General features: G+C 42.6%; 1 protein-coding gene across 1 annotated transcript; it reads right to left on the bottom strand.

The window, feature by feature from the left end:
- Window positions 1-224: 224 nt before the first annotated feature.
- On the bottom strand, window positions 225-17,090 carry sin3aa (SIN3 transcription regulator family member Aa). Its single transcript, XM_080003141.1, is given in 21 exon segments — window positions 225-474; window positions 2,333-2,525; window positions 3,146-3,240; window positions 3,681-3,773; window positions 5,380-5,553; window positions 5,990-6,159; window positions 6,887-7,475; window positions 7,609-7,792; window positions 9,231-9,469; window positions 9,760-9,876; window positions 11,222-11,241; window positions 11,244-11,434; window positions 11,535-11,653; window positions 12,691-12,780; window positions 13,118-13,273; window positions 13,622-13,774; window positions 13,896-14,144; window positions 15,054-15,348; window positions 16,024-16,130; window positions 16,445-16,630; window positions 16,878-17,090. Coding segments are annotated over 21 exon segments (3,837 nt in total). The 5' UTR covers window positions 17,064-17,090; the 3' UTR covers window positions 225-243.
- Between the last annotated feature and the right edge of the window lie 395 nt (window positions 17,091-17,485).

Genomic DNA, 17,485 nt, shown 5'->3' with positions numbered 1-17,485 from the left:
TTGCGGTTCCTGGGTTTTGGCACCGGAGGCCCTCCAGAGAATGCGGGCCCAGCTAAAAACGCTGGTAAAATATTAGTAATCCTGCCGCCCTGGATGCAACGACCAGCGCAGCTAGCGTTGTGGTGCTCCAACTTGAGCCTTAAAAACACACAGAGAAGCCCTGGCCTCCCACACCAGCCCTGTCACTCCTGTCCACCACCCCCCACCCACCCACCCACGGGTCTCTGGTCCTGGCAGCGCACCCTACAGGTTCTTGCCGGGCGGGCCATACTTGACGCGGTACTTATTGATGTTCATGAAGTGCAGGACTTCCGGCTGGCGGGCGGTGGTGCAGGGGATCAGGCCCTCGCGGCCCTCGCCCATCAGCCACTTGCTGTTCTCGGCGGCCATGTCGCGGGTGACGTGCTCCTTCACCCACGCGTCCACCCGTGCCTGGAAGCGGTCGTGCAGCCGCGTGCTCACCCTCTCGTGCGACTAGAGGAGGGAAGGGACACGGGAGAGGGGCGACATGGTTACCGCCTGGAAGGACTAATCCTTGAACACATGGATGGTATTAGAGCAGGGTCTTCAACCTTTATTTCCACCTTAAGGACCCCGTGGTGGATAGAGAAACAGAGCAGGGACCCCCTAAAATTATTTCATTAAATGTTAAGCCCAGCCTTTAAGAGCTTATTTATAATGCCTTTAATCTATTTATATACTCAGTTATGATGTTTACAGTTGTTGTGTTTTTATTTTAGATTTATTTCCATAAGTAGACCAGGCACAAATTATAACTGGTATGTGTGGAAAAACACAGTGAAATCCACCTTTTTCTTATTTTCACATATAGAATAAAGGTTTCACAAATCTGAAATAGGGTTTGCTGTTTAGGCTTTTTAGTTTAATCTAGTCCAGGTTTAGGTTCAGGTTCTACTTTAAGTACAGTAATTGTTTTTGTTTTTGTATCTAGACCTGGTCTTAAATGGCCTGTGTGTAGAATCTCAAATATTGTTTTACGTGGTGTTTAATATCAACACAATAATACAAACGTGTTTTTATTGAAGTTCAGCCATGCACCAGTAATGTCTGTCACAGACAAAGTACATTACTGAAAATTCTGAGGCTTTATGGAGGTTACTCAAAAATCTGAGGTTTTTGAACCCCTCGCTTTTCAGCTGATTACAAAAAAAATAAAGATAAAAAAATCGTAAAAAAAGGCAGCTGTTCTCATGTTAATGGTTGGCGTTTACTCAATACTATTTTTTACGTCTAAAATACCGTTTGACCAATTTTCACAAAATGAATTATTACATTTAAAAAAATGTGCAGACCCCCTGCGGTACCTCAAGGACTCCCACTTGAAGGCCACTGTATTAAAGGATGGGTTTGCTATATTAAAGCCTTATTAAAGGGAATTATATATATTATATATTATTATAATCCACCACTACAACTGTGTTCGTGTGTTAATTGTGTAACACCTTTCACCATCTCAAAAACTTGAGTTAATTAAGCGATACATCCTGCGTCGTTATGACGAGGTGTAATCAAAAAACAAGCTATTCAGAACTACAATAAACTATAACTACTCTGAAAACTTATTTTTCCCAAAAAACTGGAGTATTCCTTTAAATGTTTTTTTTTGCAACTAGAAGAATGTCTGATGTAGCTCAAATTTAGGTTAATAAATTTGATTATGTCAATGACAAACACAGACAAACTTTCCGAGTTTATATTGTTGAGTAAAAGTGAAGAACATGAACTCTGTTTCAGCAGATATTAAAACATTTGGATTCCGAATATGTTTCTGTAGTTAATTAAACTACGAAAATACGTATCGATCCCTCCAACACTGGCTGTAAATAAGTTGTGAAAAACAAAACATAAAAACCTTTGCACAATCAAAATGTCAAGTTGTTAATACAGAAGTGTACAGTTTGTATACTGTGATGTTTTTTTTTTTGGTTTATAGGCTTATTGCCAACATTTTGTTTTCGGTTTTAGGTTTTTATAATTAATGACAGGTTTATTGTTTATTTATTACCATTTCTATCTCAAGTTAACCTTCCTGGCTCACTGTTTGGTTTCATATATATATATATATATATATAAAAATAATTATTTGACCTTTTTTTTTTTTTTTTTTTTTTGTCCTTTTTATTTTTATCTCTAATCTTTTATTGTTGTAGGTTTATTGTATAGTTAAATTTTTTTTGCCATTTTCTTTTTTATATTTTAATTGTATTGCTTTATTATTATTTTGCCTATTCTTTTGGTGTGAGCTGTTTGAGACATTGCAATTTCCCTCTGCGGATGAATAAAGTATCCATCCTTTCAAGTGTCCTGGTACCTGGTGAGCCCGGAGCAGCGCCGTGCGGCGGTACATGTAGTCCTCCGACTTGAAGACGTACACCATCTTGTAGGAGTTGAGCTTGAACATGCACTCCACCTTCTCCTTCTCCAGAGACTTCTTCCCACCTTCGCACGCCTCCTTGTCCAGCTGCTCGCGGCCGCGCTGGTACTTCCTGATCCTCCGCAGGTTCCTGGTTGCACAGCAGAGCAGGGGTGTTCGTAGGAAGGTGACTGAGGTCATCCGTGATTAAATGATTAATCGAATAATCGTTTCATGGATTGGCAAAAAATAAAATGAGAAATAAAGTATATATGTAAAATCCAATTTTCATGAATGAATATGTATGAATGTAAAAAATATTAAGCAGTGTTAGATTTGTTTGCTTAGAGATAACCTCATACAAGGACCAAAGTAATAAAACCGGAAGAAAATTACAGAAAGATCAACTATGAAGGAGAAAGCTGCGGCCATAATTGTAAGAAACCAATTTCACAGGGTTGAAAATGTTGAATTTAAAGCATTCAGTTCAGTATATCATAATAATAAACAAAATCTGGCTTATTAAGCTGGACTGTACATTCCCAACAAAAAAAAAGGACCAAAGGGAATTTACTGTTAACCTTGATGATAACCCGAAACTGTTACTGTGCATCATTCAGCAAGTGTGCACACTCAATATTTCCAATAACAATTTGAAGGAACTTAAAAAAAACACAAACTTTACATCATGCAAACCACACAAATCACAGGGGTTGTGTGTCAAGTGTGTCATCATGAAAACTTGTTCGGCGGTGCGTTTGACAAACCTACCTGGGCAGGAAGACGGGCTTCTGGGCGAGGTGCTCACGCAGCTCGGGGGAGGTCGAGTCTGAGTTTAAGTAGCGTCCGACATAATCCGACCAACGCTGGAAATACAAAAAACAACAACAACAAAAAAAAACAAAAAACTTTTAACACAAAGATCAGTGATAAATTTAATCCTACTGCTGGTAAACCAGCTTCACCCAATAGCTGCTTCTAGTAAACTGAGACGACAGATAACAGACAATGATAAGGACTGTTAAATTATTATTATTATTATTATTATTATTATTATACTGCTAATACATTTGACACTTTTTACAGGGCAAGGCACAAAAATGACTCCACCCGTTACAACTATTAAAAGAGCAAGTTTGGAATGGAATGCCCTTCCAAAGCAAACCGACAAATACTGATTATTCCTTACTGTGACTGGAAATTTGGGGACGTTCTGACTAAAAATGACCTTGACATTTCTGATTTGTCAGGGACCGACACAAGGAGCTTGTCAAGACGCTCTGGATCATTCGGACGCTTGGCTCACCTCCGCTTCCATTGTCTCATCTGAGTTCTCCTCCTCGGTGTCGAGAAGCTCTACGGCGAGTTGGACCTGCCCTCTGTTCCGGGAAAACAACAGCTGGAGGATGTAGAGGAGGAGGGTGGAGAGGAGGAAGAGGAGGAAGAGGGGGTGAGAATATGACTCGTGATGAGTTTCACTGGACCAATGACTAGAGAGTTACTCGTGAATTATTTCCATATCAAGCAGATTGCTGTTGTTCTTGTTCAAATTAATGTTGGCATGTAGTTTGTACAGGTCTCCACGTCAGAGTCCTGCATCGGATCGGGTATCCGCGGGTACCTGATGGGTCACCCGAAGAAAAAAAGTAATTTTTTGTTTTTGTCTTAACTTTATTTCTGGTTTCAGTTCTGGGTAAAACAGAGAGCAAGCGGGTCAATTGCAGGTGTTAGATAATAAATATTTTCTTCTTCTTTGGGCTGCTCCCGTTAGGGGTCGCCACAGCGGATCATCTGCCTCCAATACCTTCTGCTCTGCGCATCTTCCTCCCTTACACCAACCGCCTGCATGTGCTCCCTCACCACATCCATAAAGCTTCTCTTTGGCCTTCCTCTTTTCCTCTTTTCCTCTTGCCTGGCAGCTCCGTCCTCAGCATCCTTCTCCCAATGTAACTCTCATCTCTCCTACACATGTGTCCAAACCATCTAAATCTCGCCTCTCTCACTTTTCCACCAAACTGTCCAAACTGAGCTGTCCCTCTTCATCCTCAACTCTGCCACCTCCAGTTCAGCCACCTGCGTTTTTGTCAGTGTTAGATATTAAATATATTAAAATAAAATTAAAATAATAATAATAATTAAATTCATTAATGTTTTAATCTTGACCACGGCACCGCATCAATTTGCCCGGAGAGGGTCTCTCCTAACTTCCGGGTTATGCGTAGTGTGCGCACATGACCATTCACATACACTGGGCATGCGCCTGGGGGGGGCGGGGGGGTGACGACAGGAAGCAGATTGTCTACTCTGTGGTTGGTTGGAAGTTACTCTGTGGTTGGTTGCTTCATTGCAGGAAATACTACCAAGGAAGAACAACAATGGCCAAAAGTAAGACCAGAGATTTTTTGCTTGGAACGACGACGAGGCGGAACTGTTACTGGAAAAAAAAAAAACAAGAGCTCTGCTTTGTGTGTCGGCTCTGGAATGTGAAAGCCTCTTCCATCAGGTGTGTTACTAACAGGCACGTTAACTGTGGAGATGTGCTGCTCAATAGTATGAGAATAAGCAAAAACATTAATTCAAATTGTATTTCCTGAATAACCTTTGTTTTAAAATGTATTATCTTAATTTCACATGTATGAAATGGCCCAAAGTGGTCACTTTTAAACCTACTTGATTAACCTTAACCAAATTATTGAAACATCTATAGGATATGCGATTTTGGGTCGGGCCGGGAATCTTGTGTCGACGGGTATGGTCGGGTTGCAGAACTATTTGGCCATACTGTCGTGGCGGGTACAGTATTGCACGTCGCAGGTGCCGGACGGGACGGGACCGGGTTCTGCAAATCAGACCTGTGCAGGACTCTGCTCTGCGCATTAATATTAACTAATATTAATGAAGCAAACACAAAAGAAACAAACCACTGTAACAAACCAACTGTTATCTCAAAAGCTTTAAAACAAAAGGCACAGTTTAGGAGTTGGTAGGGAAGCTAGCGTCCATACCTTGAAGCAATTCTCGTCAGACATGATCTGCTCCGCCTTGCGCTGGTAGACGGCCTCGGCGGAGCTCCTCGACGGCTGGCTGGAGACACTTCCTCCCGTGGCTCCATTGGCGTTCTCCGCCAGGTAGAGGTCCGTCACCTGGACGCAGATCTCGTCGCTCACTATGTGCTGGAGCTGCGCGGATTCAACACAGAAAGAGGTTGGGATGGTCAAAGCGGCACGTTTCATGATCATTCTATCCACAGTAACAGTCAGCAAAAAGGACAGCACCTTTGGATGAAAAGAACCACCACCGCAGATGACCAAATAAATAAAAAAAATAAAAAATCAAAAGCACACTTTCCAGAAAATAATTTGAACGTCTTAAGAGCAAAGACATGGGAAACCATGGATGTTGGGGGAAGAAAAAAAAAAAAAAAAAAGCACTGTCAACATTGACCATGACGTTAGAAATCCCATTTTCAAATAACTATACACTTGGAGTGGAGGTAGTTAAGATTACCACTTGAATGGACCAGTCACACTTGGAAAAATTTATTCACTAACACTTTGAAAAAAGGGGCATCACCATGCCGCCGTATCCTCATCTAGACAACAAAACACCACAGACCTGCCGAACAATGCTCTGGATGAGCTTGTCCATGGTGAAGGCGATGTAGGCGTGGATGGTGAACATTTCGCGCAGGGAGTCCTCGTACTGCGACGCCTCCATGTTCCCGTCCAGCAGATTGCGGACCATCTCCAGGAAAGCCGAATAGTAATCCTCAACCTCAATGTCCACTGGAGAAGAAGAGACACGCGCAACGCTTTTACAACTGGAGTTATGATGAACAGGAAACGATAAAACGTTTTTGACTTGCGAATTAAATTTTCTTTCAGTTGTGTTTATCCCAAAAATATATAATTTGATGCAACTAAACATTATCGCTCATCACACAGAAGTTGCACCATTATATTATCGCATTCTGCTACGGTCTTGAGAGGGAAGCATCTCTTGTTTGCTCCCTTCACTACAGTACACACAGTGACGTAGAAAGAAACAAGAGGTGGCATCGGCAGAGATAGTTCATCGAGGCATCAGATACAAAACTGTTTTGACTTTTTCCCCTCTCTCCCGTCACAATTGATATTGTGGAGAAACATTACTAAATTTGACTCTGAAGACTGACAGCTCTGGGGCTAAGGAGCATTTCCTCAGTCCCCTCTTGCTCAATCCCTCTGAACTTCCCATGGTGGCAGTATTTGTCGGTAATTTTCCAATGTTATTATAATGTGCCATTTAAGTATGATGTCATTCCAAAACCAATTTTTGGTCTGACGTGTAGCCTGTTTTAAAAGTAAAACTGTAGATGTCAGATGGTCAGATGTTTTGTTTTTCCCAGTCATTTTAAAGAGATTGCTTTTGAAGTCATTGAAATATGTTTTCCTTAATTATTCTATTTTAACCTTTAATAAAACAAAGACAATCTTAGATCATAGTCATCATACAAGGGTGGAAGCTACTTACTGGGCTCCTTGAGCCGCAGCTGGATGGCCGGGTTGTCGTTCTTGTCCCTCTTGAGGCCAAGCACCTCCCTCTCCCAGTCTCGCTCCCGGACGTCCTCCTCGATCTGTCGCTCGGCCTGGCCGTAGAGCCGCAGGAGGCGCGAGCACAGCGTCTGGTGCAGCCGCAGGAAGATGTACCAGTTGTTGTTGACGTAGAAGAGGTTGTAGGCGTCGTCGCAGGCGCGCAGCTTCTGCGTTGCTGTGCTGCCGAACAGCAGCTTGGACTTGGTGGGGCTCCCACCGCCGCCCGTCACGCCGTTGTGCTTTTTGGAGGCTCCTTCGTCCAGGTCCAGCTCCTCCTCCTCCTCCTCCTCCTCCTCCTCCTCCACGTCGGAGAGCTCGCCGCGCTGCGCGAACAGCATGTCGGGGATGAAATGGTAGATGATCTGCTTGATCTTGTACTTGTCATCCTTCTGGATGCCGGTCTGCCGCTTGACGTGGTGGATGATGAGCGCGGCGGCGTCCTCTAGGATCTGGCTGTCCTCGTATGTCAGCGTCAGGTGGGGGCCTGATGGGGGCCCGGCGTTCTCCTCCGACGCCTGCTCCTGGCGCTGCGGAGCAAAAGAGCCGTTATAATACCTCTCCTCCACCACAGCCCACATAATAATTATAATAATAATAATAATAAAAATAACACGTGATATAAAAACACGGCAGGTCCAGAGGAGCGGTTCCAGAACTCACCTCATCGTAAATACTTTCGATTTCGTTCAGCAGGGTCTTGGAGCGAAGCACTTTGGTGTCGTTCTGCTTGAAGTTGATGCCTTGGTGATCGAGAGACTTGAGGTAATACTTCTCGTTCTGCTCCCTCCAGATCTTGTTGAAGCCGCGCTGAGCTTCCCGCCACTCGTCCTCTTTGACCTTTAACCTGGTTTTGAGAAAAGAAAAATAAAAACAAATGTAAATTTAAAAACATGCCAATGTAAATATGAAAAATGATGTCCCACATCTAGAGTGTATCTTAAAATAATGATATGATACATGTTTCAGAATTCCATAGTCATAATATATCTAAAAAGACTGCAAACAATGGTCTATTTAAATGAAAGTCATTAAGTTCAAGGCAGGTCTCCACTGTTTGATAGTGAAACCTTTCAATGTGTAGTGTATAGTGTTCTCTGTGGTAACGTTTATAGCACAGCATCGCGGATCCTTACGTGAACGATGAGTGTTTTTTCAGTAATACCAAAAAATGTTTCTTCCCCCACACAATGCCCATCGTATTTCTATAGCACAACATTTACGTCCTATCCCTGGATAAGATGGTTGCCGGGTTCAACCCACAATTACAATTAGGGATGTTAACAATTAATCAACTATTGGAGGTGATGCCTCCAATAAAATATATCAAACTAAATTATTTAGTGTCTGTTTATACATAAGAATATTAGTAATGTTCAATACTTTTATGAGCGTCTAAATGTCCATATCGGCACCAGACTTGATCTACCACATAACATCCGGCTCATTCCGTTGCGGAGGACAGCAAAAAGTAAAAACATTTAACTTGCGCAAAGGTGGGTCATTGATTTTTTTTTATAGATTCGATTCAACTAATTGTCGTTGCACAGAGTACACGTACTGAGACAATGAAATGCATTCCTGTATGAACGAACCAGCTCAGAGACTCTTGCCTCTAACTTCTCCATTTTGAAATGAAATGAGGAGAACCTAATTTCCGTCATTTTTCAATCGAGTGAGATCAATTGATTATTTGATTGTTCCATCGATAGATTTCCAAAGATACATTAGAGGTTCTGGTTGACAAGGAGGCAACCAGACGACAGGATGGCTGTCCAGGGCAACTGGGCAACCGTTTATATCCAGTACTACCTTCTATTCTTATTTTGGATTTTTTCATCTATTTGTGTATATTTTGCAAACTGTATTTTTTACTTTGTATTCTATTTTATTATTATAAAAATTTTCTCTCAGATGGTTGAGCTTTTTTTTGTAATGCTAGTCATCTGTAGATATGCACCAATAATCACCACGACAAATTCCTAGTACATTGTAAACGCACCTGGCGAAATAAAGTCACATTCCACTAAAGGATTAAAAAAAAAAAACAACAACAACAACAACCAAAAGAGCTGCTTCAGCGTTTTCCAAAAGGATTACATTTTTATTAAATGCAGCGGCGGAGAACCTCATTTTCTGCTCTCTTCCATGAACAGTGTGTGAACAGGATCATGCCTTGCTTACAGGTCCCTTGCCAGTCTGCCTATTTGGGAGCCATTATGGATGAAACTTCAGCCCTTAAAGTAATAATCTAAAAGACAGCACCCCGCTGAAGCGGCGCCTACCTCTTCAGTACGATTGGCACCGTGGCGACAGGGTTCTTCTTCAGGCCGTCGATGATATCAGGCGCCTTGTCGCCGTATATCCTCTGGACGGCCTTGTGGTGCACCACCTCCGAGGAGCCGCCCAGCATGTTGTCCAGGCGGAACTTGGCCTGCTCCTCGGCAGACATGCGCGACAGCTTTCTCTGCACCGCCTCCAGGACTCGGATGGTGGCCAGGTTGGTCTCCAGCACCACGTCAAGCTGTGAGGGGCAGCGAGACACGAGGGGTTTACTCAAAACATCCGCCCCGCCCCTCGGCAAACTTACTAAGTTACTTGGGCAGAGAATCGAGTTGTGGGGAAGCAGAGGACGACAAGATGCAACATTCAACCAAAGGGCGAGACGACGAAGAGAAAGAAATCAACTATAAAGTAAAGCAGGAAAAGCTGTTTCCATTGGGTCATGACACATTGATATGGACACCAGCGTCCAACCCCCTGTTCACATTCTGACAGCATCACTTATGGCCGTCCTCAGAGTTCCCCGCTCACCTCGAAACGCTCGTCCTCGCATCTGTAGATGTGCTCCTCGTACTGAGTCTTCTTGGAGCTGACGAAGGTGGAGTCCTCTGACCAGGAAGGGAAGGAAACCCAGGTGTCGTTCAGGACCTGGAATACAAGGGGTGCAGCTGAGTTCTGTGGTCGCGTCCCTCATTTAATTCTTTGTTGAACTGCAGGTATGTGGGTTGAGTGAATTTCCTTCCAAAAGGAAAACTGAAAAAGTGTTTTTAACCATGTCGTAGTGTCCAGAAAATTAAAACTGTCCACAGAGTTACCTAAAGGCCATTATTGGGCAATCAGACGCAAATACTAGAGAAATTTATTATTTAATCAATATTTTTTTTCAATGAAGAGTGGGAAACTATACATTTCAGCACGATGAAAAAAATACAAATTGATTAAAGATGATTGATTTCTTCATTTACATTAAATGATTAATACTTGAGCTCTATTATTTAGCCGCAGAGAAGCTTACTGCCGAGGCATTTGTCTTATTTGGGTCAACTTTCAATAGACATGTGCCAATATAAATATGTAATAGTGCTAATAGTGCCAAAATGATTACGAAGTAATAAAATCTTTAAAGTCAAAACACACTTCAAAGGCTCTGACAAATTTCTAATAATGGAATGTGTTAATTAAAAAAATGTGTTTTCTACCACAGCAAACAAGGTATCATCATAAATAAAACATCTCCCCAGCTTCGGGCTACAAAACAATTAGAAATTTCCCATGACATTCAAGAGGTATTATTTTTCCCCTGCCATTACCAGGAAACCTTATTTCAAAAGTTTTATTTGCTAGAACTGCAGAAAACCCAGCTGTGTACAAGGGATATTAATAATTAACCGTTTAACAGTTAACCCAGAATAAGAATTTTGACCGATTAATACTATCATTTAAAAATATTATAAAAATTTAAAAACTAAAAATGTTTTTTTAAGTAAATAAAACATTTCTTGCATGCTAAAAGGAAAATAGGGAGGGACAGTCCATTAAACACATGGGGAATTTAATTTGTGTGTGTCCGATTATGATTATTTCTAGGGCTGTACCCGACTCAGAATTTTGTCATTCGAATCCGATTCGGCTGTTCAATGCGAATATTCGGCGGGGGAGGGGAGGCAACACACAGAGGGACGGAGCACGAGTTCCTCAGTGAGCTGTCCCTACAAATAAAATAACTAAACACACAGTTCTTAGTTGTTTTATTTGGAGGAAGGCACCAAATATGAAACGGCTCCACGTCTCTCCGATGATTATGATTCCCCTTATTTATAATTATAATCTGTGAAGTCCTTTATAAAAAAGGCTGTAATAAAAAAAATGAATTCGGGGGACAGTGTCCTTATATTTTAATATTGTCGGATAATCATTAATGATCGGTTAATGAGGGTCGGCTATCGGTCATACGTTTTTTGCACTTTATTTATTTTGCATCCCTAGTGTGTACCTCTTTGCAGAGGGGGGTTCGCCGGTGCACTTGGGCTGCTGGTAGCTCTTGGGCAGTGCTCTGTAGCTGGATCCCAGACGTTTACAGGAAGCGTAGTCGATTTCCATGGCGATGCCCTCATTGGCACGCTCCTTGGGGTAGGTCTCAATGTGGGACGGCATTTCACGATATCCCAGGAAGTTTTTAAACCAATTAAACAGTTCGGGAAATTTCCTACGGAGATATTTTTTTTAATGTTAAAGACTCTGTGGGAGAAAATTAATACGTCGCAAATCCCAAGTGCAAACAAATGAGAAAAAACTGAAGCAATCACCCTAGGAAGGGGAGCACCAGCTGCACCAGTTCAGCCCTGGAGATCACCTCCTGGTTGAAGATGACCAGACACCGCAGGAAGTTGTCATAAGCCTCAGCACTTCGTAAGGCCTTGCGCACCTACATGGGAGATACAAAGGTTCCACATGGGGGTCTTCAGATAACGTACATATAAAGTTATATAGAGATACAAGTTATGGCTTGCACTCTCTTGCAAAAAAAAAAAAAAAAAAGACCCACTTAAGCCAGTATTTAAATAAGGCTCCAATTTGCACAGGGGTGTTTTTTTGGTCGGGCTGATGACGAGGGTCCCGGTGCAGATTGAAGCGACCAATACAGGTGTTTGTGGAATTGTTCTCTCTCTCTCTCTCTCTCTCTCTCTCTCTCTCTCTCTCTCTCTCTCTCTCTCTCTCTCTCTCTCTCTCTCTCTCTCTCGTCTCTCTCTCTCTCTCTCTCTCTCTCTCTCTCTCTCTCTCTCTCTCTCTCTCTCTCTCTCTCTCTCTCTCAGCTCCCTCCAAGAAAAGGACGGGGGACCTCCAAAGGAGGGTCCTACATGGAGCCATAGCTGTCAACGGCTTTGTTTCTGTTTTTAATCCCACGGTCGCAAATGAATGTCCATTCTGCAAACTGCCAGAGTCCGTGTTTCACTGTTTTGCAGAGTGCGACAGACTTTTAGAGCTTTTTAGTCTTTTAAAGGAAAGTTTTAAGCTCTTTAAGGAGGAGTGGTCCAGAAACTGTTTTATTTTTGGGGCTAGATACTACAAGGCCAACGCAGAGAAATGGCGACTGCTTAATTTTCTAGTAGGGGAAGCGAAGATGGCCATCTACCTCACGAGGAGGAACAAACTGAGGGGAAAGGAGAGTGCTTTAGGAAGAGTGTTTGTAGCGTTGGTCAGGGCCAGAGTCTTGATTGATTTTAACTTTCACAGACTGATGACGAGTCTGGACGTCTTCATCAAACTGTGGTGTTTTAACGACGCCATCTGCTCCCTGGTGGAGGACGACCTGTGCTTCCAGTCTGTTTTTAACGTGTAGGACTCTGTTAGTGAACCAAGTGTGTTTGTTGTATTGTCTGTAACTGTGAACTAGAGAAAATGTTAAAATAAAGATGCTTTAAAAATCAAAAAAATCTCTCTCTCTCTCTCTCTCTCTCTCACCTTCTCGAAGAACAGAGATTCTGTGCCGGCTCCATGTTTGCCCGCTTCTGTCGCGTTGGAGTCCTTTAAATTGAGTAACTTGGGCTTCTTCTGCAGCGTCGCCAAACAGTAATGGGGAGACAAAATGCAATATTTACAACCTGAGTCGACAACACATAGAATGAGATCTTGAGTGGGGCTGTTACGATGCTGAAATTACAGTTGATGATTACTCGTCACACAAAATCATTTCGATTAGACTATTTAATTTTATGCCACTATCATTGTATAAGCTTATAATAATGTAATAATATGTCTACATATTGCAGAAGCAATAACAATTTGGGTAGAAAGATAATTTGCCTCGATCCCATCCATTGCCTCGACTCACTTCATTCACATTTTGTTTGTTGTATAATTTTGGACAAATTAGAGAATGTGTACGTACCTTCACAGGAGGCGTTGCCCCCGCAGACGGATGGCGACGAATCTGACATCCGTTCTGATTGGGCCTTTGTTTGTTGTTCAGCTGCAGCTTTTTGGCGGTTCCCCCGTGGTCATTCCGCACAGATTCCGCCTTCTCCGCCGTCGTCTTACTCAATAGCTGCAGAGAACGCAGAATATTGGGATACCATTGAGACATTGACAGCGTGGGTGAATGCCTTTAGATGTTCTGCCATCTGAAGAAGATGACTGAGGACGTATGTGAAAAAGAAAAGATACGACAGAGATGACAAAATTTGCCAAAATGAAAACCCTGATATTGCCATTTATTCATCCATTATTATTATTATTATTTTTTTTTTTAACGCCCATCCCCATGTAAAAAGATCGCTCTATATAAACAAAGAAAATGTCTAACTTTTAAACCCAAAAATAGAAATTACTCTTATCCCCCTGGAATCATTTAAACTTTGGTGTGCTAGGTACTTAATATTGTTGGTTTTCTCACCACCGAACTGTTGGCATCAGGGAGGAACTGGCCAAACTCAGACAGAAGATCTTCTTGGTTCTTGAAGAGTCGCGCAACCTGGGCATACACCTCCTGCTCCGTCAGTGCCGGGGTGTAGTTTCCCCCTGCTTCCTTGGCATTCCGCTGCTCCTTCTATTGGAGATGAATACAAAAGATGACTGTCACATCACTCTTTTTTATTAGATTTGAGTTTGATAACTTAATATTTCATTAATCCCACAGATGGTCTTTTTGGGGGGTTGGGGGTAGCAACCTGGTACGTGTGGAGGATCTCCAGGAAGGCTTTGTATATGTCAGGCTGGCCTTGGAAGCGGTTCTTGATCTTATTGACGTAGTTGATGGCGTGGTTGAACTCCACTGGCTGGTTGTTCTGCATGGGTGGGCCGGTGGGGGTACTACTGAGTGGTGGGTGGAGCAGCAGAGGCGGGGAGCGTGGAGAGGTGTATGCTGGGATGGACGGATTGCTCTGGCTACTCGGCGTCAGGGCTGGAGACTGCAGTGGCTGCAAAGGGTGATCCAAAGTTAAAAGGATGATACGCTCCGTGACAGTTGAAATGAGATGAGATAGCAAAAGTAAGATCAAATTTGATTTATCTCATCCAGGAAACATATGATCTTTTCATGATCCCAATTTCTGCAAAATTGTCTTGACAGAAGTTTCTGTAGAGTAACAAAGTAACACTTGTGTGGACTTCTCCAATTAATAAAGGGCTACAGGCTGTGATGAATCAGTCAGTACTTTTACATGCACTTGAATCAGCCGATCACAATCTGGTCAAGACCTCAACCTGGATATGATCTGCGTATACAAACTGCACGTGCGCCACAAAACCCAGCGATTCCAACCGCAGATATTTGACCCAGAAAGGGTTGTTTAGGCAGATAAACAACGGACACCATGGCAACTGCCGGTATTCACGCACCCTTTTGGTGGGAAAGTGAGAGCTTTTTCATTTCAAGTTTGATGAGGGGGCTGAATATAGTTTGATATTTGGACAGGTGCAAGAACCAGGGGACATATTCAAGAAAGTGTCAGAGAGGACTATAGACGGAGCTCTTTCCAGGACGGTGTTGCAAGCACTTCCTGTCAGTAACCAGACTATGCTGCTCACCGTGTAAACTCTGTTTTTTCAGTAATCCATTCCAAAGGCATGTAAATATCTCAAACGCATTATTTCCTTAACCTGAATATTGAGCTTAATCTAGGTATTGAATGCGTGTAAATGCACTGACTATATACAAAAAAGGTACAAGAACTCTTATAAACAAAAACCACCTGTGCAAACAAACAATATAAAAACAAACTAACTACATTGGGTACAAAAATCTTCCATGTGTGTTTTTTGGGTAATTGTCTCAGAATAATGGGCAGATGTGTCCGTATTTGGCAGGTTAGTGCTCATTTTCTCACTTTGCTCATTTTGGCCGGGGTGGGGAGTGTGAGAAGGGGTGGAGCGCTGGTGGTGGCAGCAGCTGGGAGCGGAGCTTGGTGCTGGGCGGGCGTCCCCGTTAGGGGGATGTTCTGGACCGAAATGCCGTGCGGGGTGATGTGGTGGATCTGACCCGGTGTAGTCACGTTGACCAGATCGTTGGTCTGGACCTCGATCTTGTAGCCCGGCGGCAAAAACGTGTTGAAGCCCATGATGAGGTCAGGGTGGCCTTTGAAGAGCTGGGACACTCGGCTGATGACCCCAGGGGTGTCGATGCTGATAAAAAAAGATAAGGTGTTAAAATCGTTTGTGTGTTTACATTCAAGTACGACTGTTGTTTAAAAATAGAATATTTGACTTCAATTTAACTAAAATACAAACGTTACGAAATACATCATGTTTTTATTCTGTTTCAATCTGGTTTAATTTAGAAACTTAAATTTGTGGTTGCTCCAATGGGCGTTGCTTTGATTGTTTCTAGCCTAAGTTGCTTTGGACTGCTAAATGAATAAGTATAAAAGCTTACAGGTAACATTACATTTAGCATTTAAAATGTAAACATAAAAAACTAAGCAGTATAAAATAAATAAAGAGATTAGAAAGGTAGAAAAAATAAAATGTCAACTAGGTCTGCATTGGATGTGACACTGACCAAATCACTCAGCTGTGAATGCTGTTATACCACAGGGGACACTGTGTATGAGTGGAGAAACGACGCCTGATTATATGCATTGGTTAAGCAATAGCCCATTTACATATTGGTTCAAATCAGAGAAGTCATTTGCAGCTTGTAAGTATTGGTAATTTATTGGAAAAGTCTTTGCTGATTATAAATGCCTTAAGTGAATATCGGGCGACTACTGTAATAGAACACAGGAACTAGCATTGCCCTGAGAATATGAGTAATATCACTGTAATACAGTGCCAAGAAGATCTGCTATTACAACACACCTCTGAGACTTGAACTCTTTCATTATGTCCAGGAAATCATTATAGACTTGGGGCTGGTTGCCGAACTGCAGTTTTACTTGATCCAAATAAGACAAAGCATCTTCCACCTACAAATGTGCAGAAAGAAAAGACAAGAATCATTACCCAGCAGCCTTAACACAAATTTAAAGAAACAAAAATATATACACTGTCTATTACTGGCTAATAAACCCTTTTTAAAGTCATAATAAGCACTGGAACAACCAATGAGTAACACCTATGAGTAACAAGAATGCAGTGAATGTGTCTGATGAATATAACGACAGGCCAGATACAGTGCACCTCAAAAGATTCTGTATCTGTGCTTTATAAATATTTTGGTTATTTTAAATATTTCACAGCTTTTTAAGATCCGAAAGACAAGAAAGACTCGCAAGCTAACCTTGAGCCTCTGGAACTGCTGCTGTCCTGGCCCTGAGGCTTGGGGAGCAGCTGTATGGCCGTGCGCTGACATTACAGGCGGTCCATGAGACTGGACCGCCGGGCTGTGGTGGTGGGACCCCCCGTGGACGGCGGCTGGACTAGATGTGTGTCCATGTCCTCCACTGCTCTGGGCCACAGTGGGAACCTGGGGAAACACGGACACCTATATCAAATTGGAATGTTAGTGAACTAGAAGCATGTCACATTTTGTCTTTAGGTTCAGCCTTAGGGTGACACATGTACAAGATTTTGCCTTGGTGACTGAGAGAAAGTGACAACATGCAAAGGCACAGCATCAAGCCTTCAATGGTTTAACAAACATGTGACTTGAGTTTATCAGATGCTTCAATCCTACCGACAGCATTCCTTCCCCAAGTAGTGTAAATATGTACCTGGTATCCCTGGGGGGTGGAGTACTGGACGCCTGTTGTGGGCTGCATGCTGTCGGAGACCGCCTCATACACGGCCGGAGCCGGTGCGGGGGCCAGGACGCGATGCTGGAAAGCCTCTGCGTTGCCAGGGAGACGCCGCTGCTGGGACGCAAAGACCGTTTCCTGTTCCTCCAGCCGTCGCTTCATTATAAAGTCATGCTCGTGGGAGCCGAGAGATCTAGGAGCGGGGAAAAAAAAAAAAAACAGCACAAGTTCGGGGTCAGTTTCGTGATGTCAGAGACTTGTCAAGTCGTCTCATGTTATAACGACTTTGATTTTACTGAAATATTATGTAGGAGAATGTGACACGTGAACATGATTTTAAGAGACACAAACGCACCAGCTAGCCACGTCTGGTGTTCTATCAATAAAGAAGTGAAAATTCCACCTACAATTCAACAAAAAAGAAGTACATTTACCCACTGGGTCTTTGTTAGGTTTGTATTTGTTTGTTTGTAGGATAATTACCAAGGGCTCAATGGGACAACAGTTTTTTTTGTTAAAAAAAACTGCAGGCTAGAATTAGCTTTTTCTGACATGACCACGTGCAAGACTTGAGCAAAGTCAAC

Source organism: Zeus faber, assembly GCF_960531495.2.
Source record: "Zeus faber genome assembly, chromosome: 6".
NCBI classification, from domain to species: Eukaryota; Metazoa; Chordata; class Actinopteri; order Zeiformes; family Zeidae; genus Zeus; species Zeus faber.
This window is presented reverse-complemented; position numbering and strand designations above follow the sequence as displayed.